This window comes from Orycteropus afer, unplaced genomic scaffold, assembly GCF_000298275.1.
Source record: "Orycteropus afer afer isolate SDZICR_OR568_19922 unplaced genomic scaffold, OryAfe1.0 scaffold00461, whole genome shotgun sequence".
NCBI lineage: Eukaryota > Metazoa > Chordata > Mammalia > Tubulidentata > Orycteropodidae > Orycteropus > Orycteropus afer.
The window spans coordinates 1088711-1099444 of record NW_006922048.1 but is presented as its reverse complement, the minus strand read 5'-3'; the positions used below and the strand labels follow the sequence as shown (position 1 = coordinate 1099444).

The window sequence follows — 10734 nt, the reverse complement described above, 5'->3', positions numbered from 1 at the left end:
AAAAAAAAAAAACCACTAGGAATAACCTAAGTATTGAGCAACTGGGGACAGAACTGCAGGGTGCCTTCTGGGCCAGAGTTTGAAATGATGACTCTGAAGAACACATTTTAAGTGTTTTCTGTGGTATAAGAAGGAAAAACCAAACCAAACTCACTGCCATCAAGTTGATTCTGACTCATAGCAACGTCATTAGGTTTCCGAGGCGGTAAATCTTTACAAGAGTAGATTGTCCCATCTTCCTTCTGTGGAGTGGCTGGTGGATTTGAACTGACCTTCTGGTTAGCAGTCAAATACCTTAGGCACTGAACTACCAGAGATCCTTAGAAGGGAAAGGGAAAATAACCAAAAAAACCAAACTGACTGCCATCAATTTGGGTCCTACTCATAACAACCCCTCCTTGGGTTTCCCAGGCAGTATCACTACGGAAGTGGATTGCCCAACCTTCCTTCTATGGAGTGGCTGGTGGGTTTGAACCATCAGCCTTCTGGTTAGCAGTCAAATGCCTTAGGTACTATGCCACCACAGGTCCTGAAAGGGAAAATAGAAAGTATAAAATATTTATGCACTGTATGTTTCCAACTATGCTTAAAATAAATGTGGAAACTATAATATACCAGTAACTATCTGCTAGCCTTTTGCTCAAGTGTATTATTTCAATGAGTCCATACAGGTACCCCTATTCAGCAGACATTATTATTATCCCCAATAATAAGGATGATGAAGATGACATAGAACCTAAAGATGCTATGTCCTTCCCCAGACTCACACAGTGTTGAGTGGAAGAGGCTGAGGCCAACGCAGATCTGCCTAATTCAAGATAACAACACCAACAGCTGCCATAAGGAATTGAGGGGAAGGCCTAGAAAGGAATATTAACATCAGTTACAGTATGTCTGAACATGGAGATTAAGGACCCTCTAATATTATGCTATGTCCCTGGGTGGCGCAAACGGTTAAGCGCTCAACTGCTAACTAAAGGTTCGCAGTTCAAACCCACTCAGAAGCACCTCGAAACAAAGGCCTGGTGGTGTGCTTCCAGCAGTTCACAGCCTTGAAAACCCCGTGAAGCACAGTCGTACTCTGCCCCGTGGGGTCGCCCTGAGTCGGAATCACTCAACAGCAACTGGTTTGGTTTTTGATATCTCTTCATTCAGTATTTCTTTCCTATTTTCCAAATTGCTTAATGAGCATATATTCCCTGTATCTTAGAGTTGAGAAAAAAAGCCCAAATAAAGAGGTCTGCCCCCACTTTCCAGGACTGAGTGAATTCCCAAGCCCAAGAGGAGGTGTGGTGTGATAAAGTGATTGGCTCTGATGGCAGATCTGACCTGAGTTCAAATCCTGGGTCTTCTGCTGTTTCCTTATCTGCCAAAGTAAGCATGATAGCAACATGCATCCATGCCTCCTGGGGCTGCTACAGATTCAACAAGATGATACTAAACCCTTATCATGATGCTCAGCAAATTATATGTGCTCATAAAGAGCAATGAGGATAATTATTTCACATAATTATAACAAAAGAACAATAAATAGATCAATGGTACAGAGAACCCAGAAATAGAGTCATGGTCATTGGCTTTTAACCAAGGTGCCAAAATAATACAGTGGTGCTAGGACACCTGGATACCACATGGAAAACAAGTGAACTTTGATCCCTACCTCACACTGCACACAAAAATTAAGTGGAGATGGTTTATAGACGTAATCATAAAAGTTAAAGTATAAACCTTCTAGAAAAAAAAAAATCATAGAGACTATCTCCACAATCTGGGGGTAGCAAAAAAAATTCCTCAGGACTCAGAAAGCAAAAGTCATGAAGAAAATGTTGATAAAACTTCATTAAAAATTAAAATTGACTTCATTAAAATTAAAAACTCCTGCCCATCAAAAGACACCAATAAGGAAATAAAGAGGCAAGCCCCACAGTTGCAGAAAATGTTCTTAAAACTCATATATGACAAGAAACTAGTATCTAGAAGCTAGAAAGAACTTATACAATTTGATAATGTATACATTTTATTGGGAAAAAGGCTTGAACAGAAACATCACAAAGGGAATTAGCCAATAAGGTCTAGAAAAGAATAAAACCACATGGGTTACCACCACACACCCACTGGAAAGGTTTAAAGTAAGAACAAAGGGCTGTGAGTGAAGAGAACAGACGGGTGAGTGGGGTTCAAATCCCAGCTCTAACAATTGCTGTGAGGGTTTCAAGGAGCCCTGATGGCATGGTGGTTAAATGCTCAGATGATAACCAAAAGATTGGGGTTTGAACCCACCAGCTGCTCCGTGGATGAAAGATGTGGCAGTCTGCTTCCATAAAGATGACAACCTTGGAAACCCTATGGACAGTTCTACTCGGTCCTACAGAGTTGCTATGAACCAGAATCGACTCAACAGCATCGGATTTGGTTTTGGTTTGGTGAGGGTGTTGTCATTACCTGATGTCATGGTGACGTCACAGAAACTTCCGCTCTCATAATTACCATTTTGCTGTCATTGTTGTTAAGTTGTCGAGGCAGGGACCCTGACACCAAAGATGCAAATGCAGAACTTACTTATATAATTCCCCTACCCCCCTGCAGGCCATTGTCACCTTGTTGTATGTGTGTGAGTGCACACACACATACACACGTGTGTTTTCTTTTCCCAGGGGCCTCTGTGTTGGTATTTATGTCACCAACTCTCCTGAAGCCTGTCAATATGCCATCACTAATGCCAAGGTGAACATCTTAGTGGTTGAAAATGACCAACAGTTGCGGAAAATCCTTTCGGTAAATCCCTACCCAGCGCTGCCCGCCACGGTCACCCAGGGGAACCTCAGGGCTCCGGTCGGGTGTCTGATTGCCCTCAGGTAGATGCCAAAGGGGAGGTGTTTGCCCGATGCACGGGATCTGCAAAGTCCTCCATGATCACATCGGTAAAACTGGCAAAGCTGCTTTTGCAGTGGAGGAGTTTAATTTCCAATTTATATTAATGTCCTATTCAGTCTCCATTCAAAATGCATTCATATATTGTTTTATATACACTGCTTGTTTATTATTTTTCTCTTAGAAGCTTAATTCTTTCTCACTGGGGGCTCCTTGACACTTCCTTCATGTCTTGTCATTGTCTTCATTCCGGAAATGGTTGTGTCTTCTCCTATTTCCTTCCTCAGTTTCACCCCCTCCTATCTCACCTCTCTGGTACCTGGCTCTCTCTTCCCTGAGTGCATGTTGTGTTTACTCTGTCCTCTTCCTTCCTAGCTGTGCTGGCTTCACTGTTTTTAATTTTGTCTTGCAATGTTGACTTACAATTTTCCTTTGCTTCCTACTGACATTTCTCAGCTGAGCTTTCTTCCTGTACAGTGACATTTTATTTTGTCTACCTCCTGTTCCCCACCCCCCTTTTCATGTCTTTGAATGAGTGTTGTCCAAGCTCTTTGGGTTTCTGCATTGCCTTTTGAGGTAGAGGGCTCTAGCTACTTATGTAGCCACTTTTGTAGAGGATTTTGGTTGCCTGACTCCACCTGGAGGTGTCCCTGGAGAGTGCAGTCAATGCACTTGGCTGCTAGCCTGGAAGTTAAGAGGTCTGAGTCACCCAGAGGTGCCTCTGGAGAGAGGCTTGGTGACCTTCTGAGAAACCAGACATTGAAACCCAATGGAGTTGTACTCTGACACCCATGGGTTCGCCATGAGTCAGAGTCGGCTTGATGACCACGCTTTTTTTTATTTTTATTTATTTTTATTTTTTTGCTGCTAGGAGAGAGGCCATCTCAGACGCCTCAGAATCACACTCAGTTTCAGGCGTTCCCAGGGCTGGGTTGCCATGAGGCCCACACAGAACTTTCTTTCAGATTCCACAGGAAAAGTTGGAGACCTTAAAAGCGATTGTCCAGTACAAGCCGCCGATGAAGGAGAGCGGTAGCAATGTGTACTCTGTAAGTTGGCGAGGGTGGACGAGGTGTGCTGCCAGCACGGCAGACAGGGCTGTGAGGGGAAGTGGGTGTGGCCTTCCAACGGAAGTGGGTGGGGCAAAGGAAGTGGGTAGGGTCTTCCTAAGGGGATGTGTGATTGGAGGGGCAGTGGGTGGGGCTTTCCAGGAGAAGTGTCTGGGACATTTGGAAGGGAATGGGTGACGTCTTGTAAAGAGAGTGGGAAGGACCTTGCAAAGGGTGGGCAGGGCCTTGCAAAAAGAAGTGGATTCTGAGCAGTGGAAGTGGGTGGGACTTTGGGGAACTCTTATTCTGGAATGAAGATTCGAGTCCACACAGGAGCCTTGGAAGAAAGGCTTGCCTCTCCGCTTCTGAAGATCACAGCCTTTGAAAAGTCTCTGTAGCACAGTTCTGCTCTGACATACGTGGGGTCACGGTGGGTTGGAGTCTACTCAGTGACAACTAGTGAAGTGGTAAGTTTTGGACCCGTGGTGAGTGCCCCATTCGCCTCACCCTCGTCCAGGCCCTGCAGCTGGGGGCTCCACCAGTGTCGTCGTTCTCCTTCACTTCGGGGTCTCTCCACATGATCTCTCCGGCACAGTGACTCCGCGACAGCTCAGGTCTTACATGGTGGCTCAGTTCTCCAAAGAGAGAGAGCAAGCCAGGTGGAAGCCGTCTTGCCATTTCTGACCTGGCCTGTGACGTCACACAGCATTGATTCTGCAGTACTCTACCCTTCAAGGCAGCCACAGAGCTCTGCTGGGGTCCGAGGGTGGGCCCATATACTCTATCTCTCTTTTTATTGTCATTGAAAGTATACACAGAAAAACACACCAATTTAACAGTTTCTACATGTGACGTAACTCTACATCAAAGAGTTCTGATGTCTATGTGGTTAAAGCGCTGGGCTGCTAACCAAAAGTCAGCGGTCCAAACCCACCAGCCATTTTGTGGGAGAAAGATGAGGCAGTTGGCTTCTATAAAGATTGACAGCCTTGGAAACCCTCTGGGGCAGTTCCACTCTGTCCTCTAGGGGTGCTGTGAGTTGAAATAGACTTAACTTCAGCAGGTACCCAGTTCAGTGACATTGATTCCATTCTTCAACTTGTCCAGCCATTCTCACCCTCTGTTTCAGAGTTGTTCCTCCCTCATCATCAAAAGCTCACTGCCCTGTAAGCTTCTTATCTGCCATTTCCAGGTGCAGTTGTCAGTTTAATTCATATAGATAATTCTTCCAAACAGCATGATGTTCAAGGCAAACATTCTTAACTAAATAAGCTAACTTACTGTTTGGTTTCAAGACCATTTCAGGGGATATCTTCGATTTAAGGTTTACAAATTATCACAGGGCAGCAGTTTGAAGGGTTCATCCAGCCTCTGTTGTTGTTGTTGTTGTTAGGTGCCATCACGTTGGCTCCAGCTCATAGCGACCCTACAACAGAATGAAACACTGCTGGGTCCTGTGCCAATCTCACAATCCTTGCTATCCCTGAGCCCATCGTTGCAGCCCCTGTGTGAGGCCATCTCATTGAGGGTCTTCCCCTTTTTTGCTGACCCTCCACTTTATCAAGCATGTCCTTCTCCAGGGAATGGGCCCTTCTGACCACATGACCAAAGTAGGGAGGATGAACTCTGGCCATTCTCCCTTCCAAGGAGCATTCTGGCTGGACTTCTTCCAGGACAGATTTGTTAGTTCTGGCAATCTTTCGGCATTCTTTGCCAACACTACAACTCAAAAGCATTGACTCTTCAGTCTTCTTTATTCACTGTCCAGCTCTCACATGCATATGAGGTGATTGAAAAATACCATGGCTTGGGTTAGGCGCACCTTAATTTTCAAAGAGACATCTTTGCTCTTCAGCACTTTAAAGGATTTGCCCAGTGCAATATGATGTCTAATTTCTTGACTGCTGCTTCCATTGGTGTTGATTGTGGATCCAAGTAAAATGAAACTCCTGATAACTTTAGTCTTTTCTCCGTTTATTGTGATGCTGCGTATTGGCCCAGTTATGAGGATTTTTGTTTTCTTTATGTTGAAGTGTAATCCTTACTGAAGACTTCAGTTTTTAATCTTCATCATTAAGTGCTTCAAGTCATCTTCACCTTCAGCAAGCAAAGTTGTGTTGTCTGCATATCATAGGTTGTTAATGAGTCTTCTTCCGATCCTGATGCCACTTTCTTCTTCATATAGTCCAGCATCTCAGATTATTTGCTCAGCATACAGATTGAGTAAATATGGTGAAAGGATACAACCCTGACACACTCCCTTCCTGATTTTAAACCATGCAGTGTCCCCTTGTTCTGTTTGAATCACAGCCTCCTGATCTGTGTACAGGTTCCTCACAAGCACAATTAAGTGTTCTGGAATTCCTGTTCTTCTCAATGTTGTCCATAATTTGTTATGATCCACACAGTCAAATGCCTTTGCATAGTCAATAAAACACAAGTAAACAACTTCCTGGTATTCCTTGCTTTCAGCCAGGATCCATCTGACAACAGCTATGATGTCCCTTGTTCCACGTCCTCCTCTGAATCCAGCTTGCACCTCTGGAAGTTCTCTGTCAATGTACTGCTGCAACCAATATACTTCTAGCAATCTTTAGCAAGATTTTACTTGCATATGATATTAATGATATTGTTTGATAATTTCCACATTATGTTGTATCACCTTTCTTTGGAATGGGTACAAATATGGATCTCTTCCAGTCAGTTGGCCAGGTAGCTGTCTTTCAAAGTTCTTGGGATGGACAAGTAAGTGCCTCCAGTGTGGTATCCATTAGTTGAAACATCTTAGTGGGTATCCTGTCGCTTCCTGGAGCCTTGTTTTTCACCAGTTCCTTCAGTGCAGCTTCAACTTCTTCCTTCAGGACCATTAGTTCTTGATCATATGCCACCTCCTGAAATGGATGAATGTCAACCAATTCTTTTTGGTACAGTGACTGTGTATTCCCTCCATCTTCTATTGATGTTTCCTGCATCATTCAATATTTTGCCCATAGAATCTTCCAGTATTGCAACTTGAGGCTTGAATTTTTTCTTCAGTTCTTTCAGCTTCAGAAATGCCAAACGTGTTTTTCCCTTTTGGTTTTCTAACTCCAGGTCTTTGCACATTTCACTACAATAATTGACTTTGTCTTCTCAGGCTCCTCCTTGAAATCTTCTGTTCAGCTCTTTTATCTTGTCATTTCTTCCATTTGCTTTAGCTACTCTCCATTCAAGAGCAGTTTCAGAGTCTCTTCTGACACCCATTTTGGCCTTTTCTTATTCCCTGTCTTTTTAATGACCTTTTGCTTTCTTCATGGATGATGTTTTTGATGTAATCCCACAATTCCTCTGGTTTTTGATCATTGGTGTTCAGTGCATCATATATATTCTTTAGATGGTCTCTAAATTCAGGAAGGATATAATCAAAGTCATATTTTGGCTCTCGTGGACTTGTTTTAATTGTCTTCCGCTTCAGCTTGAACTTGTCTGAGCAGTTGATGGTCTGTTCCACAGTCAGCTCCTGACCTTATTGTGGCTAAAGATGTTGAGCTTCTCCATCACCTCTTTCTACAGATGTAGTCGATCTGATTCCTGTACTCCATCTGGCAAAGTCCAACCGTTTATGTTGTTGAAAAAGGTATTTGCAATGAGTAAGTTGTTGGTCTTGCAAAATTCTGTCATGCAATCTCTGGCATCATTTCTATCACCAAGACCACATTTTCCAACTACCAGTGATTCTTCCTTGTTTCCAACTTTTGCATTCCAATCACCAGTGATAATCAACACATCTTGATTGCGTGTTCAGTCAATTTCAGACTGCAGAAGTTGATAAAAATCTTCAATTTCCTCATCTTTGGCTTTGGTGGTTGGTGCATAGAGTTGAGTAATAGTCATATTAACTGGTCTTCCTTGTAGGCGTATGGATATTATCCTATCACTGACAGTATTGTATTTCAGGACAGATCTTGAAACACTCTTTGTGACGATGAATGCCACACTATTCCTCTTCAATTTGTCATTCCCAGCATAGTAGATCATATGGTTGTCTGATTCAAAATGGCCCAAACCAGTCCATTTCCACTCACTAATGCCTAGGATATCAATCTTTATGTGTTTCATTTCATTGTTGACAACTTCCAATTTTCCTACATTCGTACTTCATTCAGTCCATGTTCCAATTATTAATGAATGTTTGTAGCAGTTTCTTCCCATTTTGAGTTGTGCCACATCAGCAAATGAAGGTTCTGAAAGCTTTACTCCATCCATATCATTAAGGTCAACTCTACTCTGAAGCAGCTCTTTCCCGGTCATATTTTGAGTGCCTTCCGATCTGAGGGGCTCATCTTCCAGCACTGTATCAGACAGTGTTTCAGGGCTGTTCATAAAGTTTTCCAGTAATGTATCAGACAGTGTTTCACTGCTATTCATAAGGTTGTCACTGGCCAATTCTCTGAGAAGTGGATGGCCCCGTCCTTCTTCCTAGTCTGTCTTAGTCTGGAAGCTCCACTGAAACCTATCCACCATGGGTGACCCTGCTGGTATTTGAAGTACTGGTGGCGTAGCCTCCAGCCTCACAGCAACACTCAAGCCACCACAGTGGCTTTTCGGCTTCATAAAGTCTGGATTCCATGAGAATTTTTGAGTTCCGTTCCAAATTTCCTGCCTTTTGATCAGATTCCTTTATAGAATGTTTCATCAAAATGTTCCGTAATGGTAACCAGACACCATCCAGTTCTAGTCTCATGGCAAAGGAAGTATTTGTTCATGGAAGCAATTAGCCACACATTTCATTTCCTCCTCGTATTCCTGACTCTTCTGTTGGCTGCTCCAGGTGAATAGAGACTAACTGTACCTTGGATTAGAATCCAGCTCTTAAAGGACGACAGTCAAAGTTCTGGAACAGTGTGTGAGGTGATAAATTTTATCACAGTCATTCCTGGAAAAATACATTCTCCCAAGGACCTTCTAGAGTCAAGAGGGGAGGGCTGGTTTTGTCTGTTTGCTTGTTGGTCTCATGTTTCTTGAAAGATACGTGTCATATCTCACAGAAGCCAGGGCAGAACAATTACAAGGGACCAAGACAAGCTCCTATTAATTTCCCCAAATTAGACACTCACCGCAGTGTTCAAAGCAGAAGGCTGAGATTGCCGGGGAGTTTGTTTTCACCCCCATCAAGTAGTAGAAAGGAGAGTGGCAATGGCCCTTTCTGGCTGCCCAAGACATTTACTAGCTTTTTACAGCATAAATGGCTATGGAAATGCCAATTTACATACTCCCTCCTGAAATCTTCTTAAAACCAAACAAAGTGTAGCTAGCTTAACAGGGCGGTTCAAACCCACCAGCCACTCCTCGGAAGGAAGGTTGGGCAATCCACTTCTGCAGTGATACTGCCTCGGAAACCCAAGGAGGGGTTGCTATGAGTCGGGTCTGACTCAACGGCACATAACAACAACAACAACAGTGTTGCTCTAACAGAAAATACCACAAATGAGATGGTTTTAACAAACAGGGATTTGTTCTCTTACTGTTTAGGAGGTTGAAGTCTGGGTTCAAGGTGCCAGCCCTAGGGGCTGGGGGAAAGCCCCTCAACCTTGGGCTTCAGCGCTACCTCTTGCTCCTGGCCCACTGGAGCTGGAGGCGTCTCTTCACTCAGGCAACTGGTGACTGCTGAGGATGACAAACGCAAGGTCAACAAGGAAAAAGCACATTCCCAACATTATCACACAACACGGCATGCCACAAGTTCAAGTCCAGAAACAGTCCCAGGATCGGCAGACAACATGGCAGACTGCTGAACAACGACTCAGCTACATGCAGGCTTCAAGTCTGCCAAAAGCTCAGAGACCTTTCTCAATGCTCCTTATACCCTGGAAGCAGACCCCATCCCTAAGACAGCTACTCAACTGCTCTCAGTAGATTCCACCATGGAGCTCATTACCAGCTCATCATGGGGAAGAACGACATCCAGCTGCCCAGCCAGGCCCAGCTGAGCTGACACACAGCTTAATCACCACAATTAGTAAGGGATGTCTGCCTTGAGCACTGTGCGCTTTTAAGGTCTATCTGAGGGCTCAGATTGACAACGGCAACTGGAACGGTCAGATAGGAAGCTTAGGGGGCAGGGAGTTTATGTTGATGGGGCAAGAACAGCTCAGAGAAGGAGGGTGACAATGACCACACAACTTGGAAACTGTAACCAGTGTCATTGATGTATAGGGGGAAACTGCTGAATGGGTGTATATTTTTGCTGTATGTACAGGGTTACTGTGAGTTGTAATTGACTCAGTGGCAGTGGGTTTGCGCTAGTGGGGTTTTGTTGTGTGTATTCTCAACAACGACAACAAAATAAAATGAGTAATTAAAATGTATATATGATTCCCAGGATAACGACATCTAAGTAAGAGTACAGTTCAGAATCACAGACTTTTCAAAGGTTAAAAGTGACCACCATAGGACATAACCCCTGAGGCTGAATGACTTCTCAGATTCCTTTGGTAGAGAGGTCATGCATGGCAAGGTTTCTGGGCCTGGGTGCTGTCAGCAGTGGGGCTGGATAATCCGTGGTTGTGGGGGGCATCCTGTGCATTGTTGGCTGTTGAGCGGCATCCCTGGCCTCCACCCACTCTGTGCCAGTAGGTCACACTGCACCATTGCCACTGAAGTAGATTCTGACTCACAGGGTCTCCATGCTGAGAACGGCACTTTACGGAAAGCGACGGACAAGCTCAGGTGAAGCGAAAAATCAACCCGTTGCCATCGAGTTGACCCCACTCATGGTGCCCCCATGTGTGGCAGGGTGGAACTACTCCACAAGGTTTTTGTTTTTTAAAAAAAA

At 44.2% G+C, this 10734-nt stretch overlaps 1 protein-coding gene across 1 annotated transcript in view; it reads left to right on the top strand.

Moving 5' to 3' along the window:
• ACSBG2 (acyl-CoA synthetase bubblegum family member 2) overlaps positions 1 to 10734 on the top strand; it is a 119354-nt gene that overhangs the window by 87892 nt on the left and 20728 nt on the right. The window contains exons 8-9 of the mRNA XM_007954492.1: positions 2655 to 2775; positions 3837 to 3920. Of these exons, the coding sequence (XP_007952683.1) occupies positions 2655 to 2775; positions 3837 to 3920 (205 nt within the window). The remainder of the gene's footprint in view (positions 1 to 2654; positions 2776 to 3836; positions 3921 to 10734) is intronic.